The sequence below is a fragment of the Micropterus dolomieu genome, linkage group LG03, assembly GCF_021292245.1.
Source record: "Micropterus dolomieu isolate WLL.071019.BEF.003 ecotype Adirondacks linkage group LG03, ASM2129224v1, whole genome shotgun sequence".
NCBI lineage: Eukaryota > Metazoa > Chordata > Actinopteri > Centrarchiformes > Centrarchidae > Micropterus > Micropterus dolomieu.
Window position 1 is genome coordinate 6,184,435 of NC_060152.1, and position 25,170 is coordinate 6,209,604.

Here is a 25,170-nt window from a genome sequence, read left to right on the forward strand (position 1 = left end):
TCACTTACAATAACAGTTTCAGCTTGGAATAAGACTCAGTATCTTTACATGACATGTCACATCTGTGTATGTTGGATCAACAATTTACTGCATACCACTCTGCTAGCGTCAACCATCACTAACGCTAGTTAAGACAGAGGACTTAAACAATATAATCAGTATATTATGTAAATCATCCCAATAGCCGGTGCTAAAATAAAGTGATCTACAAAATAAAAATAATCTTACCACCAGACTTTTTTTCTGACTATTTAATTTTATTTCTAATGTAATTTATTCATTTAGATGTTTTAAATATATATTCTAAAGTTTCTTTCACCACATGATAATCTTAACGCTGTTGCTAAAATTTCTCTACACTTCCACAATGCAAAAAAAGCTGATTTAAAGGTGCCTTAATCAATATTTTTACATGAACAATGTATCAACTGACAACTTGTATGTTGTAAATGTGTAAACACAGAAAATTATCACTGAACTCTACAGTTACACTCAGCTCTACAGAAGATTTTGTCTTTTAGCATCTTATTTTGGTTTTCAGTCCTGCAGCTTCACTGTTTTTGTTCATTTTACTGGTTTCATAACCTCATTTTTGGACACAACAGGAAGCGGATTTCAGAGAAAAATCCCACTGTACGCTACCAGCTCAGCAACAAACTGTAGACAAACAATATTAGTGACTAGCTGGTGAATAAAATAATAAAAAAAATAATAATGCTAAAGAGCCAGTTATTTCCCTTACAATTTAGCTGAGACCAAAAACAGAGCTAAAAGGATGGTGAACATTGGACCAGCATTCATCAGGTTGCCTGAAACATGACTCCAAATGTTGTTATTTAAGGTTTAAAGAGATTTACTATCTGGTAACATCATAATCAACTTTAAAGACTGTTTTAGTTAAACTTACTATTTATATGTAACTGCCGAATGAAAACTCCGGTTGTGTCAGATGCCACATTCTCAAGGCACTATACTGATTACATGACATCATAGCTGTGTGTGGATGTACTGACAATATATACAATTAATCTATACACATGCATGCACAGATATGTATTATACTAGAGGATGCTAAAACTTTGTCAAAATAAAGATAAAACCATATCTGACTGTAAGGCTGGTTTCATTGTTTTTGTAAATTCGGACAGTTTTTATCTGACAACAGTGATGAAGGTGTGATGTCTGAGCATATCCGGGCAAGATTAAATAAACTGCTTCTGCCTTTACTAACCTGTTATTTACTGGCACTGCACTTCTCAATCTATGTATTATTATACTTTGACAACAGCAATCCTTGCAACAATCGATTACAAGACTTTTTAATTGTAAAGGTTGTGTTGCTGCTGAACTTTCTCCTGTGGATTACATTTGTAAAGGCAGCACAGACCTGTGGATTTTCTGCTGGTTGGTGATTTAGAAATATTAAAGACCTATCAGATTCACTGCATGTTGTAATGTAAAAGATGGATTGATAGTTGCAGATACCCTGTGTCTCTGAACTTCAGTGAGGAAAAACTCACTCCAACACCAGCTGTTCATTCCCACGGCACCCTGTGAGTCTGTAAATGATTTGTCCAGATACAAGTGGTCTATTTTTGGAATTGATTGGGAAGCTATAAGAGCTTTGAGCATGAATCTCCGGTACTTGTTAGCTGGCATTTCAGAGTGAACCACTGACTCACTGCTGTCAATATGGCAAGTCTGTTCACTGTTGTGGCCCTCCTGGCTGTGTTGTCCAGTGGGATATGTGAGGAGAAATCCTTTTTGCAGAGAGCTGGTAAGGCCTTTAACAGCAGACAGTACAGATCTCTGCTTACTGTGAACAATGGAGAGAGGTTTGGAAACTGGACCTGGCCCGAGATGTGTCCCGACAAGTTCTTTGCTGTTGGATTCAGTATAAGGGTAAAGAAAATGTCTATTTCACTATTACAAATTTCATATTAAATATAAACCTACTGTAGCATGGCAAAAAAAAATAATTCAGTCCAGTTATTCGGTTCTGAGTTTTGCTTTTCATGAACCACTGGATGATTAGTTGAATCATGTTCTACATTTAGAATGAAAAACTGAGGGAAAACGCGGACAACTGCCAATATCAAAAAAGAGAGAGAATGGAAAGTGCATAGCTCAAGTGCATTTATTTCTACATCGGTGAACAGCTTTCTTCAGGATAAGAATAACACTCATCTGACAAGGACAGGTTTTACAAATCAAGGCAATCAACTTGAGGCCAAATTAAAGGCGCATAACATGCTAAACCTCCTTGTCTATGAAGAGATTCAAAGATTCATGTTTACATAGCATATAAATATATATGCCTTGTCGTTTGAACTTTTGCCTCATCATTTTTGATATTTTAAATTATTTCATTGTTATGACTTGTAGTGAAATAATTCTTAATTCTTTCTTTGAAGCTTTATTTTGTAGATATAAATTTGTGTTTTCTGAATTCTTTCTGACTTGAATGGAGAATGTTTTGTTTGTTTGACTGTTCCTGTTTGGTGCTTGTTTGCTCTTGGTAAATTGGATTTCTTTCAGTATGAAGATCAGTCATATGGATGTTGTTCTTATCATAAAGAGCGCTGTTGCTGAAGATAGATAAGCTAAGAAACATAAGATACAGATGGTAAGAACAGTTTGCTGAAGTTGAAATAAATGCATCTGAGTTATGATTACTATACACTTACCATTTTCAATTTAGTTTTACAAATACATAGTTAGGGTGGCCAACATATATTTCCTATCCTAAGGTGGCTTACAGGAGGAAATATCTGATTACAACAAGCTCCAGTCACAAAACTGAAAATATAATCTTCACAGTCCTGAGAAAGCAGAATTTGAAATACAATCCTTTGTGTGTGTTAACCTGTGTGCAGAACAATTCTGTCAGTGAGATGAACTCTGAATAGAAAAATGTGTTTTTGTCTTGTTGTTTTCGATACTATACCTCACTTCTCTGCATAGACTACAAACCCTAAAAAACTAGCTATACTTAACCTGATGTGAACTTTCACAGCTGATTCACTAGAATAAGATAACAAGCTGGTTTGACCAGAACTGTTACTGCTTCTGGGAACTGTCTTCCATTTCCTCAGGTGGAGTCTAACCAGTATGGGGGGGATGATACTGCCCTTAATGGGATTCGCCTCATTTGTGCCAAAGATGGAAACCGAAGCTTCCTTTACTCTGTTGAATCCCACACTGGCTAGTAAGTTGCCCAAACGATACCTCTTTCTAAGAAGCCTTATAATTTATAACCGATCTGCAGTTTTGTTAATAAGCTGTCAATAAATGGATTTTGGGCAATTTGGGATTTTTTATTTTAGAGAGCTAGTATTCAGCAAGTGGAATTCTAATGTTGGGCAGTGATGAACATATCAATTGAACCACTTTCCTCCACCCTCTTTGAGCATGTCTGCCACTTATGCAGAAATGTTTTTATTGATGTCTTAAAATATGCAGCTGCTTGTTGCTGTGGCCAGATCAATCTCGTGAAAGAGATCCTTGATCTCAGTGGGACTAACCTGGCTGTTCTAAAAAGGCTAAACAAGAATTAGATAAAAAAAAATGAGGTACTTTGAAATCAGCATGAAGCTGGAGACTGGCAGTTTCCCATCATGTTCAGAGGGGAAATGAAAGCACCGCTTCTGCCAGGATTGCAAATTAGGTGTTCAGATGTTGAAATGTCTTGACGCTGTTCCAGTGTTTCCACCCCACATCTTGGATCTTTTCCTGATTACCCTGTAATTCCTACTTTCCTGTCCAGCTTCGGTGACTGGTCCCAGGCCCAGTACTGCCCCAGTGGCATACTCACCTCTTTCCAGATTCGCGTGGAGCCCCATCAGGGTCTGTTTGGTGACGACACGGCTGTCGGCAACATCAAGTTCCGCTGCAGCAGCAACCCAACACTGGAGGGACGCGGCATGGACTGGGGAGAGTATGGCCACTGGAGCCAGGAGTGTCTCAATGGAGGAATCTGTGGTATTGAGACCAAGATGGAGGAATACCAGTATGGCTTGGACGACTCAAGCCTCAATGATGTGCGCTTCCATTGCTGTGACAAGCCGCAGCAGGTAAGACAAAGGGTTATATAAAGTAAAAACAAAGCCCAGAAATGGCTAGGTGGTTAATGACAAATCCACACAAGGTATAGGTTTTCACAGACTCACAGATTCCAGAAAGGATGGCACCAAGCCACAACAAAATTGCCTGAAAGTGTTGGAGGTACTACCACTAAAAACTAAAACCCCAAACTTTTACCCTAACCACAAACACAAGTGCAGAAGTTGCTAAGAAGAGGGCGGTCTTAAAGTCAGAGTGACATTAGGCAATGTAGAATGTGTTTGTGCCCAAAAATGCACCAGAGGTAGTGTTTACAAACTCACAGCCAATCGAGTGACTGTGCCCGAGGATTTCTCATTAACTTGAGAGTTTTTGATGTTGACATGAGATTTTCTGCAGATGTTCACAGACGATGAAGATGCTACTTGAGGAACTTTACCACCAGCTCTTCCTCAGGTTGGAAAGCTTCTGGTATATTTAATGAATAAATATTAGCATAGTATTAGGCAGGAAACACTGACACAGACTATGCTATGTCATTGAGATGTAAATAATATATCTTGAAATGATTCAGTCATGTTTGCTAATAATACAATTTCAACACGTTCCAAGATTTACCTGCTGACTCGCTAGTGCTGCTTTGTAAAATACCCACCTTGGTCTTGACGCTTAATTTTCATTGGTGTCATGCTCTGTGTTCTCAACTTATTATATCATTATAGAGGTGAATTGATTCAAGAGAGCCCAGTCTGCAGTGTTTCACAGTTACATAGACTAGAATCAGATTTGTTTGTGCACTACATCTCTGTCATCCCCTAGAGGTCCGTCCAATAACCAAACTACTGTATGTATGTTTGAATATAAATTAACCAATTCCAAAAATACAACAAAGGAAAGTAAAAGAAAAAACTGTCTGGTTCAGATCAAAGAAAATGAATTACAGGTTTGACTGCATCCTTTAATGCTGTTGTTTTTTGAGCCACAGTCCATCTGAATAGAGAATGAATGAACGAGTGTTTTGCTTGTGGATTACTGCATTGCACAATGTACCAAAACACCAAAGGTGATGTTGAAGAAACAAAGGAGAAAACTGCACTTCATTTTCTTGGAAACAGCAGTTGACACACAAATCTCACCTCAGTCCATTTAGTAGCAGCCCATCTTTCAATCACATCACATGATCTTTATCAGCAGATGGAGTTTTAATGTTCAGATTTCCATCTGTTTTTTTTCTGAGCACTTTAAGGTCTTCTTGTCCATGTTGTGGTGAGATTGTTTCACCTTCTGTTCTATTTGCTAACATTTGAAGGTATAAGACATCTGCAGTAAGAGTATATGAAATTATTCAAATGTAATATATTCTGCATACACAAGACATTTATTTGACAGCCATTCATTTGCTGTTTCTGAACTTGTGTTTGTTTTATTGACAGTGATCAGCAGGTGAACATCAAGGAGACCTGAGCACTACGATCCAGTCCGTCTCCAACAGCCTGAACTCAAAGTGACAATGACAAATTATAAAAAGCTCATTTAAATCGCTGCTGTCTCTTCAATGATTTTACAGAACCTGAAGGTCTTGATGTGAATAGTGTCAGTTTCTTTATTTTTTAAAACTTACATACTGCTGAGATCAGAGTTTAGCAGAGCGGTGTAAAATAAACTGACAGTTATTTGTCAAAACATCCAGCTCTCTAAACAAAGTTGAGTGTCACCTTCAGCAGGAAAACAGAAAGATTAAGGAGCGCTGCTTCAATCAAGCCGTAGTCTGAAGAGCCACTTTTTTCATCATGTCATCCCCTCATCACCTCTCATCAGCATGAGAGCTGCATGTTTTCATATCCTGTCTAATGAACCAATGAGCTCACAGCAAAGTAATATGAGCACAAAACAGAGCAGCTGACACAGACATTTCTTAGAATTCCAGCTGGAACTGATATAATTAAGAAATGACAAGAGAGGGGATATTAATTAATTTCAGTTTAAGGCCTGACAAAGGTTGATAAGACAACGACTGGCACACACAGAGGTAATTGTGTTAATTAATCGGTGAGTAGTTAATCTGCTAACACAGAGTGCGAAGGGTTGGGGAGGGAACTCGAGTACGTTATCAAACACTGCGGTAATGGTTTTCAGAAGATTTTGCAAGTCAAGGCAAAGTGATTATAGTCTTTAACACACAGCTTCAGAGTTCCTCTCTGTTATGGTAATTAATACACTCATGCTGACCTCATATTGAAGTTCAAAGTGTACTTATTGGAGTTGGATGCTCAAATGCACTCGTTGGTTTGCTTGAGAATACGGATATGCTAATATCAGCAGTAGGAGGGTTGACAAGGAAAACTGCTGTGAGGAGTGAGCTCATTTCAAGTTAACAATGTAAAATACAACTGTCTTTGTCTAAAAAGTACAGACAAATACCAATTGAAGTTCTGAAAATGTCATCTTTAAGTTGCTTATATTGTCTGAACAACAAACTTCACTGACTTACTGGTGTGATAGTCTTTACAAACATAGCCTGTGCAGCCAAACTTAGTTACAACTCACAGAACTTTAGTACTTAAATTGTGGAGGAGATCTGACAGTTTCCAAAGACACCAGAAATGTCAGGCTAGGTTTCTACACTTGACTGAATGTTGCAGCCATATAAAAACATGGAAAAATATAAAAATATTTCACTTAGTGCAAACACAATTTAGCCTCAATATGGAATTGAAACAAGCTGATACGTTAAATATATCATACTGTTTGATAGTGTGGAATAAGATTATTTTTTTAAAATAACTTTATTCTACTTAAAGCAGTACTCATTTGGTGATTCATTTTCTGTGGATCAAATACTCAACAAATTGACTAATTCTTTCAGCACTAACAGGAGTCCATTTCACACAAGGTACACAAGGCCTTGGTCAATCACTAGATGGCAGTATTGCTTCAAGTCGAACATTAACCCACCTCTCACCAGAAACAACGACTTTAAAACATTATAGACCAATTTTATGGGTGTACTGAAATCTGGATTAATCAATTCAACATTGAACACCTGGCACAGCCATGGAGCACCACCTCTTAGCTAAACTCAGAAGCCCTCTGGGCAACAAAGACCTAAAATCTGCATTAAATCAACGTCAATATGCCCTGAATGCTGTTATGGCACCCTGTACAGCAATCATGAAAACAACATGTTTTTGACTCATAAATGGAACTATTCAAAACATGTTGCTCTCAGCAAGTTGATGTGTAGCATTACTTCTAGGATGTAACGCCCTGGGTCATAAGTGTAATACCAAACCACGGGCTCAATGTGTTTCTGACCAGCTTAGCGGCTCGCCAGCAGTCCCCAATCTGCCTCAAGAGCCATTAACGCCTCCTGTAGGGAACTGAATGGATATGCTGTTTGCGGTTTTGGTTGAAGGCAAAGCCCCCCTCTTAATAACCTTACGCTCCCTTGGGCTCCAAGCTCATGATCGATCACATCTGCTGTGTTGGCTCAACTGTAAATATACTTCTGTTCATGAACACTGTATGGTTATTATCATGGTTGCTGGCCTCGGTTTTTATGTGAAATATTGATGCATGAGGGACAGGTTTGGGGCTGAATGGCATTGTTTTGATGTAAGGGTGAAGGTAATGGTATTGTTAGTGTTAGGGTGTAATAACTATAAAATTGATCTATTCTAAGGTTTCCACAGTAATGAAGGTACTAACAGATGGAGCAGACAAAAAATTAGTTCTCTTCTCAGAGAAAAGAGTGATTTGGGTCTTATTTCCCTGCTGCATTCTGCTTCCTTGTCTTTTCACTGTGTTCAGTGAACTGAAGTTGTCATTTCATCTTTCAGTTAGTTTCTGTGTGTCTCCAAGGGCAGCATGGACTGTATAACTGGAACACAGCATTTCAAAGAACTTGTCTTTGCTGGTTACTAACAAAGACAGCTGAAGCACTAACCATTGTGTTTGCTGATTCTCAAGGTTGTAGGTAAGACACAAGTCTTGGTCTTGTTTAAGATGCTTTTTCTCAACAATATCAGACATGTCTCTGTTTTGTGAGTATCTCACAGATTGGAAAGGCTGCTCTGCTATCAGTCAGCTGTCATTTCCCCCTAGAGATGCAAAATATAGATAAATTCTTTAAAAGTTCAGTGTGTAAGTTTTAGTGGCATCTAGTGGTGAGGATTGTGAATTGCAACTCACGGTGCATTCAGATGCTTCTTAGATGGTCCCATTTCTATAGTTGTGAAGTCGTTCTCCCGGCTTCAGTGTGTGTTCATGTGCTCTTAAGTCGGAATGTGGAATCACCATGGATGCTGCTACAAAGACGTGTCAGATTACCATTATCACGAATCAAAGTTCTGTATACTTATTCCGACACCACTTTAATCAGTCACAGCTACCCTTGCAGTCCCATAGGAGAAGATGGGTGGCGGACACGCTCTGTCAGTGGGCCTCCACTTGTCCAAATTTCTATTCTATTCTTACTTCTAATAAACCAGTCAACTACTACTACTACTACTACTACTACTACTACTACTAATGTACCATGTTGTTCTTCTTCGTACGTGATTCAATGTAGTGACGAAATGCGCTCTGTAGAGCCGTTTGGGCTACTGTAGAAACATGGCGCCACAACATGGCGACGTCTATGTACGTAGATAGAAATGGCTCATACTAAGCAAATAAAACATAACAGTTCATTATGTAAGGTTTTTATTCACCACTGGAAACAGTTATGTGTATTATATTGCATTTCTGTCAGTAGATCCTCCTAAACATTACACACTGAACCTTTAATATAATGTACAAGTTATGCTTATTTTCCATATTGTGATGTTGCTATGTTGCAACTAAGCATGATAATTTTAGAGGTGTAGTTCTATAAACAAATGTGTGAAAATATTACAGATTTATCTTGCAAGAATATGTTGTTATGTTACTTTTTTCTCTCAGACTCAACTTTAGTATCCCCTGAAGTACCTGATTTCTGAAGGTATGCATCTTCTCCAAATGGAAAAATAAAACAGTATTAATGAGTTCTTGAGTGAAATCTAAAACCATAATACCTGAAAAAGCATTGCACTTGAGCATCAAAGTTACTTTTAAGAGCAACCGCCTCAATAAACAGGTGTTTCATTTCCTTTGACACAAAAGAAACACGGACACATGTACACATTAAATATAAATCATTTTATAATATACAAATTGTACAGATGTCATGAACAGTAGGAATGTGGACATACTCAGAATACTTTTTCTTCCTCGATAGCAAACACTGCTATGCAAGTGACATCAGCACATGATCAAAGATACTTAACATTCAAGATGGCAGCCAAGGTGATAAAAAAAACTAACATCAGAGACAAAAACCTAAGAATACATTTTCCAGAGGCTGTGAGCAAGCTGAAGTGACAACACAGAAAAAAATGACGGCATCCTACAGTATCATGTTCTGTCATTTCTACTCTGCCCATTTCACATCATTGCAGCACACAGGAAATGAACCATTAAGTTGTATATATATATATTTTTTTACAGCATTACGAAGAACGATTGCACCAGCGCCACTATTGAGGCTCAGAGACAATTATGCTGATATAATACAGGAAAGTGTATATTACTTTTTTTTTTTACACAAATGGGCAGAGGGCTGCAAATGTATGTATTTAAGTCTAACATTATTCAAAGGTGTCCTTTACACGGCCGGCTACGTTTACATGGGTCAACATCATTTAACTGATGAAGTGTCAGATCATGGCTTGCTTTTCTCTCCCGGTCTGTGTTTTTCTTATTTAATACCAGACAAAAAAATCACAATTACCCACAGTCCCTGGAGTTTACTCAGGACAGAGGTTAGACTGCACTGCAACCAATCAGCCCTTAAAAGGAAAAGATGGTCCCTGAAGGCCATGGCCTCAGGTAAGACGGACGGATACAGGGCCAGTTGTGACGTTTGTCAAGGTTACTGTCATCCATGTTTGTAGCTGACCGACCGGAATGTAGTGGGAGTTGAAAAACAGTCATGGCACATGAGATCATCTTGATGATGATTTTCCATACTGTGCTCCTCTAGATTAAGCAGAATATGATCTGTCCAATTTTACACGATGCCAAAGGGGAATAAATGTCACAGTTTCAGATTTAAAACAAAAAACTGAGAAAGAAGAAAATACTGAAATAATTATGATTATTCCTTAAACAGATATATGACAGTTTAAATGTGGTATCTCGATGCTGGGGAAAATGAAGTAATTGATTAAATCTGACAAAATGAATTGATTGGATTCAGTGGGGAAATTTTTCAAATATTCATAATGATCTGGTCTTTTGGTATTGCCTTTCATAATTCATCTGTCAAATTCTGACAACATGTGAAAGTGACAGCTGAGTCTTGTTTCCTCCCTGGCAGTTCTGATGCAAAAGGCAGCATAAAATATTTCTTGAATACAATAGGCGCTTATTAAAGCTCAAACAGCTGGAAGCCAAAAGCAGCTGAGAAAATGAAATTAAAAATACCACAGACAATGTTATGATATGACTTCTTATTTTAATCCAATAAAGAGTGGTTATTTGTAATGTGCTCGTGCAAACTCCTGTGTACAGCTGTGGAAAATCCATTCTGGCTCAAATATGACCCCTGACCTTGTCTGCCATTAGCCATGACCTTACGCTCACAGGTCTGGGCTTCGTCATAGTGGAGGGCAAGAGGACAAGGAGCACATGTTTCAGGGGGTCACACAAGCGGCGACCCCTCAGTTTAAAACCAACAACAGCCCTCTGGAGGTAGCTCAAAGCGTCAGTCAGAAATACATTTTAGCAAGCTTTAGCGGAACAACAGAGGCAACAGAAAGTCACCATAAAATCTCTTGACTCAAAAACAGAACATTCACAATCATAAAAAAAGTTAGCATTTTGAAAATAAATCCAAAACATATTACCTTCATATGGACAAACACTTGAACTCCCTTCACTCTGAATTCCAGTAATAAAACAGAGAACAACAGCTTCAAAATACCAACACTGACTGTAGCAAAACTTTCCTGTTTGACTATAACAAACATATAACACTTAAATCACCATTGTGCCTCTAAAAGACATTTCTAAAAGCAGGTTGTGGGTCATTTACAGTATAGTAATAAGGCTAAGCTGGTCACAGTTTTTATATTCTACTCTACACAAAACACTTGCCATTTTACAGTGAAAGAAATCTCAGCGGCGGGTGTATTATTTAAAGAGAGCACTTATTCAGCATATTCATCAATGGGTGTAATTTTCATCAAAAAGGAGACATTTTTCTTGACCAACAACTATTCTCATAAAACCAAATGTCCAAATTATGACAAATTATAGTCTGTAAAAAAGCAAGATAGTAGGTAGTTTTAAGTTCTTGATTAACCAAATACAAATATTTTAATAAATAGGTTTTCTGACATATTTTATGAAGTGTGTGTAATTTCATTGCTAAATTTAACATTTTTAACCTAAACTATTCCTCCTCAGTGCAAATGATTCCCCCTGACATCACCATTAAATCTGAAGGTTATTTGCTTGACATGTTGAGGTGTTAATGCTGTCAATACCTCCCCCAATAAGTGACCCCCATTATAAATGCATGATTCCTGACAGACACCCCACTGACAAAATCCATTAATGCGCTAATGAGAGTTCTACACTGTGAATGTTGCCACCTTCCTCCTTCCCTTTCTCATCCCCCCACCCACCTTTTAAAATGGAAAGCTACATGATGCAATGAAACAGCACATTATGACTTGGTTATTGTCAGAAATCATGTCTGGTAAGAGGTGCTTAAAGACTTGGAGGTAAAATAATGAAGGAAATCTCAAGGGGGAATGTGGAACGCAATGCTGTTACTTTAAATAAGCTTATTCTTATACTCTGTGGTCTCTTTTGCTCTCCACTTATTTCTTTGTCTCAGTTTCTCTCTCTAAATCTTCAGTTTTGGTCTCAGTAAACAACAAAGCTTGGCACTGACCACACAGCTTAACCTTGTTTCCACACTGATAAGTGCTTTTGGTGCTTTTGTTTGTGGCCATTGACTGGAAATGTAATTAAAAATGCAACCTTGAACAGAAATAAATCCTCAGTCCTGTACGTAAAAGCTAACTAGGTGCATGTCAACATGAGTTCTGCCCCAGAGCTGCAAACATTCAGCTGAATTTCACATCCTTATCTAACTTGGCTATGAATATGGAACATTCTGTATGCAAGGTGAGCTTAGCACACCACACCAAAGAGTGATTATCGGCTCTCTTTGAAGCACTTGACGGCTTAGAGCTCAGCGTAAACAATTATCTCTTCACCCTACTTTGGATTGCCTGTCGCAACAAACGCCTTTCCCATCACCTCTACCAGCTTTCTCCTCTAAGGTCCCTCTACATCCCAACTTACTGTGGTGCACAGAATGAGGGAACGGGAAATGGTGATACAGTCTGGGATCACATAAGACCCTTTTTTCAGCAGGCCCGCCTTTACATTGTCAGTTATATGGATGAGGATGGCCTATGTCCTGTCAAGATTCTGCCTCTTCGATTTTCTAGCTGACTTTCTTTTCTCCGCTTCAAAAACTAAAAAAAGCTACTCAACTCTCAGGTGACAGTACACCTTTTAACAGGTGCTATATTTGGGTAAATCTGTCAGGACTTTGCCTAAGTTCCATAAACTATGCTTCAAAAGCAAGCAGAGAACTTTCTTTGATGCATGACTATTAAAAAATATCACAGCTGTTCTTTCAGTTTATCTAATTAACCCTAATTTGACAGGTTGAAAGTTGACATCAAAGTCTGCGTTACATTGCAATAAGAATCATGGATCGCTCCTCGCTCGCCTAAAGGCCTGGTCACACCGGAAAGTGGTTTTGAAAAATTTGTGCTTCTAGAGGCTTGGTGACGTAGGGCATATTTGCAAGATTAGTTGGTAAGCTGCTTTATCTGGTGAGGGAACCGCTAACACGCTAGTATTAGTCGGTCTCACACTGGTAGCTTTTTTTTATTTTCTCCACAATGGGCAGTTCACTCTCAGTCGCTAATGGGAAAGACATGTAGCATCAACTTCTGTCTCATAATTGTAATAATTGACAAATCCTCTTGAGTAGAGCAGTTTATACTCTGACAGAGGTTAAATATAAATGCCATGCGAATTTTAAGTGTACTTTTGCGAAAAATAAAAAAAAATAGAAATTGCAAAATTCATCAGCTGGTTTGGCGCAAATAAACCAGGCTATGGCAAGCGTTGTTACGTCAGTAGTTGACGTTACACCTGGCTGTAATAAACACGACGTATGGGTTCCAAACCAGAAACAAAACCTATCACATGAGCCTGATGGCCATTGATCTTAGAAAAATGGAGAGAGGTCCTCAGAAATGTGTTTCAAGCGGGCAAACTGCTACCAGCCCCTGCACGTTATGGGAATATCCGGTGTTATGCCGAGTTTCGCATGCCTGCCGAGAATTACATGCACCTCCATATAATGCTTTTAAACGCTATAATATCCTTTGTGGAGTTCATCAATGGTAATAAATGATTCGAAGTATATATTTTATGAGCGTTTAGAGTCCTTAATATTTTATTCTACTCAGTAGAAGTAGCCTTCACTGAGATACAGCAAAAATATGCGGTGATAACCCTGTTTGATCAGTGTGCAGAGCAAAGGACATAAAAAGGATGGTTTAGAGGTGGATGCATAATACGGCAGAACAGATGATGAAGGCTACCTGCCGAGATTTGCATCCACCTCTCAGCAAAAATCAGCGTTACCAGCCGTGAGGTGCATGAAATTCTGGGCATTCATGCAGAACTCTGCGCAACCAGGCAAGACGCCGACAGCAGAAACAGCTGATCAGACTTGAGTTACAAGTTCCCTACGTCAGAAAAAAAAGTGTTTCCATCTCTCATTTAGCGCATTAACTCTTTTTCGGCAAAGGCAAAAACTACCTCAAACGAGTGTAAAAACTTTTTTGCAAAATTAAGGATTTATTTTTTTTGCTGTTTTTCTAATGTGATACTTCAAAATGCACATTATAAAATGTTGACGGCTAATGATAGTTTTTTTCATTTTAACTCTCTGAGTCTCTGTTCCCTGAACGTTTAAAACAATCAAGATGGCTTGCTGTTGGTCAATGGTGCAAATTTGTGGGTCAAACTTCCCCAAATGCTAACCTGCTAATCTTTGCAAAACCATTAAAAAGAAAATATATTTTGCTTTAAAATTTCACCATTTCAGATGTTTGTTGTGACCAGGCCTTTAAACTGTTTCTCATTCTCCTTAAAGGTGGGGTATGCGATTTTAATCCAATACACATTTTCTTTTTGTGTCAAATTCAGTGAATGTCACCTCACGGTCCGCAAGCTGTCTGTTCTGTTTGTACACAGCCGTGGCTCTGTAAATGGAATACAAACAAAGTGGCCAGGACCAAGCCACATAACGCTATTCCATTAACGTTAAATTACTTGCCCACGGACATCCAGCATACTTATTAGTTTGCCAAGATAGGTTGTTGTAGTTGTGGGTATCGCTGTCTGGAGCTGATGTGCTGGCTCTGGGAAACTGTCTCGTCCTCTCTGCATGTTAGCATGGCAGAAGCAACTGTAGTGACAGTTTGCTAACCCACCTAGCTAATGTTAGTTACATTACTTTTTCGTTGCTCACTCTATATCATGATATTTGTCATGATAGTGGATCTCTCCAGAATTGCATATCCCACCTTAAAGTAAAGGAAATACACGCCCAATCTGATCAAGGCATCATTCTATTCAACTCCCTGTTGCTCCTCATCAAGTCGTTCCAGTGTCTCCACATTGACTATCCTGCACCAACATCTCCTATTTTGGATATATACATTCAGTATGTGTGGTTATACAGTAGGGATGATGTCTGCAGTTACACGAAATTGTTCTGTATCTATATTGCGGAGGGGGAATTGTCTATGAAGGATGGTAGGTTTGGAGAATGCTGCAGCGCTAGGGATCGAAGCCCCCTTTAATTTTGACCAGGGACAACACTGTGAACCAGTTTTTAAGATGGGGAATTTGAGAGGTAGGGCAGGGAAAAACCTTGACTTGGACAACTTGGGACTACTACTCTTGAGTGTCCTCTGGGCTTTGATTAGTTGGTGTGGCCACTAAATTTGCCACAATCTCCTTGACCTCCAAGCCTGCTGGTTCTTCTGTCTTGCCTTTGATTGCGTTCTCTTCACCCTCATCTTTCTCCCCATCCGTCTCGACCCCATTTTCAATCACTGCTTCAACTTCTGCTACGCCTTCGTCCTCCTTCTCTTTGGTCTTGGTCTGTGTTTCGACAGTTGCGATGATTTCCGTCACTTCCGGGTCCTCACCGTTTTCTAAAGGCTCTCCGTTGTCTTGTGATCCCTCTCCGTCCAGTGCTATCTTTTCTTCTCCCTCTTCTTCAGTGCCGTTTTCTACTCCTTTGTCTTTAGCCTCTGCTCCTTCATTTTTTTTTTCTACCGCCTCTATGCTGATTTCAATCCCATCATCAATCTTTCTATCTTCATCACACCTCACCTCCCTTTCTTTCGATGTCTCACTTTCTCTTGTCTCTACATCTGTTGCGTTCACCCTTTCATCCATATTCTTGTCTTCCTCTTTCTCAGCCATGTCTTTGTCGTCAAGAATCTTAGGATCCTCTACATCCTTCTCATTTTTTGTTTTTTTCTTCTTCTTGTTCTTTGAGGTATCTTTGATGCAGTTCTTGTTGGACTTACTGCGGGGCTTGAAGATCAATTTCTGAAACATTTGAAGTTTACATTAGCATGTTAGTAGAATGCATTGTAACTCTTAAATATGCTTTTGGGCGCAAAACAGTACACACAGATGTAATAAAGAGCGGATAACGGATCTAATATTGCACTAGGATAACGAGGTAATTTAAATTAGTCTCACTGATGAAGGAAATTGAAGCAATTTTGAGGGGAGTTATTGATGCCTCAAGGCCTGCAGTCTGACCAAACAAATAGGCAAAGCATTTATGCAATATGTCCTCAATTACTTGAACAACTTGTGCTGGGTTCTACACGCTGATGAGATATAGAGAAATGAGATCAACTGCAAAGAAACTGGCAAGAAAATCTTGTTAATGCTAGCAATTCCCTGAGTCTTAGGGTCTATTAAATTTGTTATTGTGATGGCGGTTTAAATTCAGGTCACAGAAAGCATCAAAATGGATTCATTCTGCTGCGGACAAAGGTTAGCTTTAGAGGTTATCACCACTATTCGGGGTCGGCAAGAAAAAATTACCAGCCCTGCTTCCCCAAACAATGCATTTTTGAAGAATTCCTGATATCTCAAACAGAGAGGAGTCTGTTCTGTGTGCGTTAGGCTATTAAAAACAAAAACAGCTGTGGAATCGGAGGTGGCAAAAAGGTGATATATGGTGAGCATGTGACAGAATGACTGGTGGGAGACCCCACATTAGCCAAGAAATATAGAAAGGAATGTGAGGTCATGTACCTTGGATTCCCTCCTCTTTCGGTCCAAGATGGGTCTCTGCAGGAATACAATCTGTTTGGTGGACAGGCTTCCATCACTGAAAGATAAGGACAGAGAGAGAAAGGGAAAGAGGAGAGGAAATCAGCTGAAAATGTTGGCAGTTCAACTCTGAGATCATTTTATTTCTTCAGTCAAAGACTTTTCCTTTTTTAGTACAAATTTATTTAGAAATGATTAAAAATACAGTAAGAATGAATGCTTGCTCGTGAATGTTTAAACATTTAGAAACAATGTTACAAACGCTGACAGATTTTATCTATCTAATTTATTGTTTACGTTTGCCTTTTTCTTGAAAAAGGGCTGCATAACTCCAAGATAAATATGTATCATTCATTTGAGTTAAATCCTAGGATAACACAGATTGATCCACACTCTCTCTGACCTTCCATCAAGATAGTCGAATTATTGCTGGCCTCTGCTCATGCTTCACAGTCTTATCTGACAATTTAAGGCCCAAACCCTTTACTACTGTCATCTGTCAGTTTCATTTCCCCCCTGTCCCCCTTGAGTCTTGCAAGGAAACTGATATTTGACATGCAAGGAGGCAGATATTGAAGTTTGTCTAAATGTCTGTGTGTAACTTGTGAACATCTTCAGCTTCTCGGAACATGTATTTCTTCTTTTTTGCTCAATTTCCCCAAATCCTCCATCCCCTGCACATGTCACACTCCTGTGTTCTGCTAAGGATAATCTGCACAAGTACTGGCACTGACAGATTAATCGTGGCAGGAAATGCAGATTCATTTCTGAGTGGGCTTCCTGTCTCTCACGCTCGCACACACTCCTTCTGCTCATCTTTGTCATGCACAGCCCGTTTCATAGTCCAGTGTGCTCTCACTAACTAGCTCAGTTTTACCTCTCTGCTTTTATCCCCTCTGACAGACACATTTGTGAGTTTTATTGCTTATTTCTGTTTTATTCCTTCTATTTATCTTTTGCTATTATTGGACATGGCTTAAAAGACGATATGTTGCCTAGTGCTGCTATCTGACACAAGTTCAATAATACATGCACACAAAGGTTAGATGCTGTCTAAAGTTAAGCAGCCTGCTCAACCTTACATATAAGGAAAGATGGCAGGTTTATGATCGCTGCAGAACCCTAAAAGCCTACCACAAATCTTCCCTTTCTCAACATCAAATGGACTTGAGACTCATCCAGCAGAAGGCTTACTATCTAAACCATTCAAAGCCCACCACAACTTCTTTTTCCATTAAATTCTTCCTTCCACCATTTATCCATATGTTATTTTCTAGGCTGTCAAGGATGCTGGATGGCTTCCTGGTGAATCAAAGCTGAAAACTAACCAGAGTTCCCAGCAAAAGCCCCAGCCCATTAAGCCAGAAAGGAGTGGATGGCTTAGAAAATTACAGGCCTTTACTGAACCTACTCTACGATGTCAGTGTCAGCTGCACTATTATAAGAAGCCATATAGGACAGAAATTTGTCACTTGATGGGTGAATGTACCTGACGGCAGTTTCATTTAGGGAAAAGTCTACTGCACACCTCTGCTGCAAGCTACCACTTGAAATATAAAAAACAGACACATCAAATTCTGCACGCCAAAATGCAAACCTTTATCCAAAAAAAGACTCCTTAAATGATCATGTTGATCACTATTTAGTCTCCAACAAATTTAGATGCCTGCAATAATTCACTAATTTGTCTAAAACTTCCTTGTTGTATGTTAATTGTAGAGAAATTCACATTTACTGTAGTTAATGGCTCTAATACGTAATTACCATCTACATTAATTGAATGCGGCGAACATGAATGCATGCTCTGAGACAACTACATGAATTAATGTTGTGTGGAGAAGCTGCTGAGCACCAGTTAGCATTAATTTCAGACGCTGCTGAGATCACTGACACTTATCCGACCCCTCCAGATGAAGTGCAGTTTGCAAACCCTCAGACAACAAAAAGCGTACATTTGCAAATTTGCTATTTAAAAATGGAGGAGCCAACACCACAAAAACAAGTGTAATGAGTATTGCTAATCTGGAATAGATCATCAACCATTATTTTGGTGTGCAAAATGTTTTCAAGGCAGGGAGAGAAATGAGCTCCATCTTGTACTGTATCTAGGCCGACTCTGATTAATTAGCCATGTTATGCTGTTGTGCTGTGGCATTTTGAAAGAGGAGAGAGGGAGGGAAGGTAGAAAAAAGCTAAGGATGAAAATAGAGGTGTAATTAATCAGCTATGCAGTGAAATAGCAGCAAACATGACCAGCTGAGGTGGGGGCAGAGCAAACAATTGGTCAGTATACTGATGGAAATACTCTGATGCATACTTCATTAGTATGACAGTAGACCTACATTATATTAAAGAACAGTTTCACATTTTTTAAAGTCAATCTTACTTAGATGCCTGTATGTACATTTAAATTGTCATTGGTCGCTGTAATCATTCTTCCTGTCTGAAGAGATCCCTTGCTAAGGTGATTTCATTGTAAGTCATGAGGGAAATTTTTTATATATATATATATATAGTATAAAATTCCTTCTTATGCTTCACTTCTTAACAAAACCTATGGTTTAACTCTTATTTATGCTATTTCCTATTTAGCTTATTTGTATTGACAATCCTTGAATTTGTTCCAATTCAATGAGTTCACAGTTTCCAATTCAGTTACGCAATTGCTTCAAGTAAAAACTAAGTAAAGTCCAATTGCTATATTCAGTCTTAAATGGAAGTGTGTGTGTGTGTATGTATATATATATCAACCCTTAATATACAGGTGCTGGTCATATAATTAGAATAACATCAAAAAGTTGATTTATTTCAGTAATTCCATTCAAAAAGTGAAACTTGGATATTATATTCATTCATTACACACACTGATATTTCAAATGTTTATTTCATTTAATTGTGATGATTAAAACTGACAACTAATGAAAATCCCAAATTCAGTATCTCTGAAAAGACCAATTCAAAAAATGGATTTTTAGAAATGTTGGCCAACTGAAAAGTATGAACATGAAAAGTATGAGCATATACAGCACTCAATACTTAGTTGGGGCTCCTTTTGCCTAAATTACTGCAGCATGGAGTCGATCAGTCTGTGGCACTGCTCAGGTGTTATGAGAGCCCAGGTTGCTCTGATAGTGGCCTTCAGCTCTTCTGCATTGTTGTCTGGCGTATCGCATCTTCCTCTTCACAATACCCCATAGATTTTCTGTAGGGTTAAGGTCAGGCGAGTTTTGCGGGTTTTGTTTCACAATCCTCTCCAGGGTGCGGTTATCCCTATTTCTTGTACACTTTTTTCTACCTTTTCCTTCCCTTCGCCTCTCTATTAATGTGCTTGGACACAGAGCTCTGTGAACAGCCAGCCTCTTTAGCAATGACCTTTTGTGTCTTGCCCTCCTTGTGCAAGGTGTCAATGGTCGTCTTTTGGACAGCTGTCAAGTCAGCAGTCTTCCCCATGATGGTGTAGCCTACAGAACTAGACTGAGAGACCATTTAAAGGCCTTTGCAGTTGTTTTGAGTTAATTAGCTGATTAGAGTGTGGCACCAGGTGTCTTCAATATTGAACCTTTTCACAATATTCTAATTTTCTGAGATACTGATTTTGGGGTTTTCATTAGTTGTCAGTTATAATCATCAAAATTAAAAGGAATGAACACTTGAAATATATCAGTCTGTGTGGAATGACTGTATACATTATACAAGTTTCACTTTTTGAATGGAATTACTGAAATAAATCAACTTTTTGATGATATTATAATTATATGACCAGCACCTGTATATGTGAATGAGAATAGTGTTCTCCATGCCACAGTCACAGCATACTATCGAGGGAAGGCCAAAGCTCTGTACACCAGTACAAAACAGTTCCAATACACTTGATGCCCTGTTGTTATTGAGACACTGCAAGTATATGATAATTCGACTAAGCCCCCAACACATCCATGAAAGACCATTCTCAACCTCACCAGCTTGTGGTTTCCATCTTTATGCTTGTGGGAAGAATAAATGACACAATTACAATGATTACTACTGTTTTTTTTTGTAACACATTTTCCCTTCTGCTTTGGCTGTCATGATAGCAAGGTCACTGATGTCTGTTCAATCTATGGTACCATTCAATAGATGTGCTTTGTAAAATCATTTTGTGTAGATGGTCTGAATGCAGGACTTGAGTATTTATACTCTGGTGTAAGTACTTTAATTTAAGTTAAATCTGAGTATTACTTCCACCAATGCTGTAAGGATATCCATTACTATATTACCAGTTAGTGTATTTAAAGAACCAAACTCGATGCAATATCACAAAATACTTTTCATAATTGACTGGGAGTTTGAACATTATAAATTCTTTGTCGAATTGTGGGTCATACCTTTTTCCTGCATTTGGGGTGGTTTGAAGAATCCCACTAACAATGTCAGTCAAGGCCTCATCAGATATTGCTGTATAGGTCAGTGGTCAAATTTGAACTTGCTGTCTGTGTCTGTACAGTGTCCTGCTGATTCCAAAGCATACAGCTATTCTTTGCCAACTCATTCCACAGTAGGTAATTTTTTCACATATTCTACTAAGGCCAACTAGAATGACCAGTTCTGATTGTTGTCTAATATCCACTTATCTTGTGTTTTCATATGAATTTATGATGGAACAAAAACATGTACACAGTGCTTCCCGTGCACCTAAACGTCCATGACTGTCACAGAAAGAAATTGTAAGTGCGTCATGATCTCATGTCCCATACTGTCGCTTTCCCTTACAATGTTCTCAATACACCTCATTGTATAAGTATTAAAAATAGTTATGTCCTCCTCATTACCATTTACGTTCATGAGCAAAAACAGACTTTAAAAAAGGAGGTAAATAAGTAGGAGTCTCATGACTATCTTGCTTCCGCTCTAACAAAACTGTAAACTTTTCCTTTAACGTGCTTCTCTTGATTTAAATGTTCCACATAGCTACAATTTAGCTACAAGTGGTCTGACAGTGTGCAGGCTTTGTTTTCAAGGATGTAAGCCAATCAGTGAATGATAATATAAACCATCTGCCAGTTTGATCAAACTAAGTAACTAATTTTCTCTCACATACACTACACTACTATCCTCACTTAAACACACTACTATAATTACTCCCACACACAAACTACAATTTTCTTATGTAAACAATATTATTCTTCACTACTATAAAGAATATTGTGGAGTATGCATGATAGTATGAAATTGTCCGTAAGTGAGAATGATACTACTTTTGGTCTAGCACCAGAACAGGGTAAAGTAATAGACATCAGAGATAAAAAGGAAAGATCAAGACAAATTGTGAATCTTATTCTGAAGATAAATTTAATTCCAACGTGAAAATTTAGAATTTTTCTGTGATTCCCTTGAATAGAAGTCTCTACAGTACATTTTCCAAAATTAAAGATTACCTTTAAGGGTATAAGAAAAACATTAGTGTAATAGCAATTTCAGAGACCTGGCTGAGTGGTGATAATGAACTGCAGGATGGATTAGAGGGCTATGAAATGTTGAGGATACAGGGTCAGTAAAAGGAGAGGGGATGTTGTGATGCTTTTAAATGTGAGATTATTTTTGACGTGACGTGAATCCCTAGCAAAAAGCCATAATTGGCAGCTAGCGTGGGACCCGTGCAACAGGCCAAAGCAGGCCATCGATAAGCAGTAAGACCTAACACACATTCTGTGGTCAGAGATTGCCTTTTAACTAAACTCATAGCGTTAGCTTACTTTTATTAGTTCTTCTATGCTATATGAGTCAAATGCTTCCCACAATCGAACCTCCAGGCTCATTGTGCCGCCATTGTTTATTTACCCTTTTATATCACATTCGTTAGAGAATAAATTCACTGTAATATAATCGAGAACTGTGTGTGTTGCCTATTTCTACGTCCCTGCCAAGAGAATTGACCCTTTAGATATGAGACTGACTGATTGATTTAAGATAATTGAGCGATTATTAAGTAACTGATCACTAGTAATAATTGTATAATTATTCAAAACTACCTAGAGGTCCGGAGACTCTAGGTTTATAAGAACTCTGGTGGTGCCCTTAACGAGGAATATTGTTGATTTTATGGAGCAAATAGGAAGACTAGGATTATTAATCAAAAAATAGGTATTAAAACAATGTGAAGCACAAAGAGACAGGTGGGCTGCGATATCAATGAGCCCATAAACACACACTAGCTGACATGCAGTTAATATAATGACCAGCAGACATGTTAACCCAGCGCAAGGGGAGCTCACAGTCAATGTACTAGGGGCAAGTTTATCCCACACGCAGCATGCTAAGCCAGACCATCAGAACAAAACAAAACAAGGAAAAGAAAACCACCAAGACAGCGACTCACTACCTGCAACCCAAACTAAACAAAACACAACTCCATACAGTTGTTGCATTCATATTATTTTGTACACATGTATGTATAAAATATAATGTACTGATGTACTCTGGATCTTTGTTGTTTCAACCTGGACAGTGATCTTGACACTCACTAGCCCTTGGCGTCCCTCGCTCTGCTTAGTGTACAGTCATGTTTTTTGTGATGAGCTTTCTTGTCTTGATATCAGTGGCCTCTATTTCCTCCTTTGGCTAGCTCATTATACCAGCTGCTATTTATACGTCACGCACGTATCGGTAGCGACGTCCTATTGGTCGGCTACGTGCACGATAAAATTTCAGTGGGCAAGTGTGTGCGTGTGATTGGAGGAGGTATTACCCATAGAATCCAGTAGAGGGCTCCGCCTGTGCTTATAGAAGTAGGGTTACCATATCGTAACCTTCGATATGTCACTTAAAAAAGAAGTGATAGTGTTCTTGAGCCATTTACTTATATATGTAATAAATCCTTTCAAACTGGTGTTTTTCCTAATAAAAGGAAAACTGCTAAGGTCTTTCCAATCTATAAAAATGGTGACAAACATATTGTGTTCAATTATAGACTATTCTTTGTACATCATAATGTAAACTGAAGTAAGCTATTCATTCAGTATACCATGGCCATTAACCATATCTACACATCTCTATATAATGGAGTTGTATAACTACAAACTAGAAACACTTGTTTACTCTTTTTATCTATTGTAGCTACAAATACTCAAGGCCAAAAAACGTTTACTTTAATTACATACCCACAGGGACTGACATGGAATGATGCCGTGATCGAGAATGCTCAGGAAAACTAAGTGATATCAATGAAGTCATGGTATACTGTGTGGACCGTGAACCATGGAGGTGGTCCGACATGAGCAACAGCTACTTAACAAACTGAAGAATTGGACAGCCGACTAACATTGGCGGTGACCTTTACTGTGTGTGACACTGAGCTTTCATTCTTCTGCTATGGAGGTGAAAATACTGTATTTACGCCCAGATCCTTCAATACACTAATTTATACTAGTTACTCCACCAGGTGGATAGTGCCAGTGGACAAATACAGATTTAGCCAGAGCCAGGATGCTATTAATGCTATGTGAATATGTGCTGCTTCTTGCCGCCGCTCTTCTTGAGAGCGATATGTTCCCCTTATTCTGTTTTACTAAAATTATTGTTTTAATATCAATTATGTGTGTGAAGCAAAAAGGGGCATGCAATCTACAGAAGCCCACATGTAGGCCTTCAAGTTCAAGAATATAGCTGCATGATTATCACCCCCCCATATACATTGACACAGTGCCACCAATTTCTTGAATCTCCCCCAGCCCAAACCTTCCACTCACTGCGGGTGTCCGTCTCCTGCCCCCTCTGTCCTCTTTTTTTGAAAACCAGAATATGGTCAGCCTACCAAAATACACAGCTCCTGCTGGCCAGACTGTTTTTACTTGCCTTGCTTGTGGCAGCCAACTAGCTGAAGCAGTTAATTCATCCAGATATACACTGGTTAAAATTAGGATATCTAAAGTTATCAGTCTTGAAAGAGGGGAGAGACAGATAGTGAGCAAACTGAGGAGAGAGAAACAGAGAGATGCTTTGGAATGAGACTCCAACGCATCTCGGGAGTTAGAGAAAGATGAGACAGGGGAGGAAGGAGTAACTGGCACAGAAAAATCAGGAGCTCATAACGTGAGAGCCCATTGTTGCAATCTCTGGGATATTTTGCTTTTTATTTGTGCATGCCTAAACTTGAGGTTTTGAATGTGGCTATAAAAATGTTTTTTTCTTTTTTTTAAAGTTTTAAAGTATGGGTTTTGTTATACTTGCCTGCAGACAAACATTATTCTTTGGACAAGCTCGAACTGGAATAAGAATCATAACAACTGTATTGGGTGCAATTCCTCTCTTGTCTTATACCACTAATAAATCTTTCTGTAACACACTGAGTCACAATAATTTGCATAAGAGAAAGTACCTTAAAGTATCTGTATTTTTTGGATTAACTTCAGCTGGAAACTCTACTTTTACATTTTGGATAGCAATTTTAAATTTTTGCAAATGGTATTTTATATATAAATAGCATATTTGCCAAATTTTATTTTTTTTAAAACTTGTCCTGCCCAGCAGCCTGGTATAGAGTATGATGACCTGGATACCATATTGTGCCAGACAGATTTTACTTTAACAAGAGAGTATTAATATACTCCTTTGTCTGTTTTATTATTTATTTAATTATGT

At 38.5% G+C, this 25,170-nt stretch overlaps 2 protein-coding genes across 2 annotated transcripts; one reads left to right on the top strand and one right to left on the bottom strand.

Annotated features, from left to right (window-relative positions):
• The first annotated feature begins 1,692 nt into the window (after window positions 1-1,692).
• On the top strand, window positions 1,693-5,578 carry LOC123968823 (vitelline membrane outer layer protein 1 homolog). Its single transcript, XM_046045799.1, has 4 exons — window positions 1,693-1,902; window positions 3,096-3,208; window positions 3,767-4,073; window positions 5,496-5,578. The coding sequence occupies exons 1-4, from the start codon at window positions 1,693-1,695 to the stop codon at window positions 5,496-5,498; spliced, it is 633 nt and encodes a 210-aa protein (XP_045901755.1). The 3' UTR covers window positions 5,499-5,578.
• A 7,986-nt stretch (window positions 5,579-13,564) lies between these two features.
• Window positions 13,565-17,395, bottom strand: LOC123968008 (protein Ycf2-like). Its single transcript, XM_046044458.1, has 3 exons — window positions 17,346-17,395; window positions 16,537-16,612; window positions 13,565-15,813 (listed from the first exon to the last, which is right to left on the bottom strand). The coding sequence occupies exons 1-3, from the start codon at window positions 17,393-17,395 to the stop codon at window positions 15,148-15,150; spliced, it is 792 nt and encodes a 263-aa protein (XP_045900414.1). The 3' UTR covers window positions 13,565-15,147.
• Window positions 17,396-25,170: the final 7,775 nt, after the last annotated feature.

Excerpts from the sequence above, each read along its gene's own strand:
- LOC123968823 (XM_046045799.1), top strand. The coding sequence starts at position 1,693 with ATGGCAAGTCTGTTCACTGTTGTGGCCCTCCTGGCTGTGTTGTCCAGT. Across the intron at positions 1,903-3,095 it reads CTGTTGGATTCAGTATAAGG|GTGGAGTCTAACCAGTATGG; the intron begins GTAAAGAAAATG and ends CCATTTCCTCAG. Across the intron at positions 3,209-3,766 it reads GTTGAATCCCACACTGGCTA|CTTCGGTGACTGGTCCCAGG; the intron begins GTAAGTTGCCCA and ends TTTCCTGTCCAG.
- LOC123968008 (XM_046044458.1), bottom strand. The coding sequence starts at position 17,395 with ATGAAACGGGCTGTGCATGACAAAGATGAGCAGAAGGAGTGTGTGCGA. Across the intron at positions 16,613-17,345 it reads CAGAAGGAGTGTGTGCGAGC|TGATGGAAGCCTGTCCACCA; the intron begins GTGAGAGACAGG and ends CTTATCTTTCAG. Across the intron at positions 15,814-16,536 it reads GAAAGAGGAGGGAATCCAAG|AAATTGATCTTCAAGCCCCG; the intron begins GTACATGACCTC and ends CAAATGTTTCAG.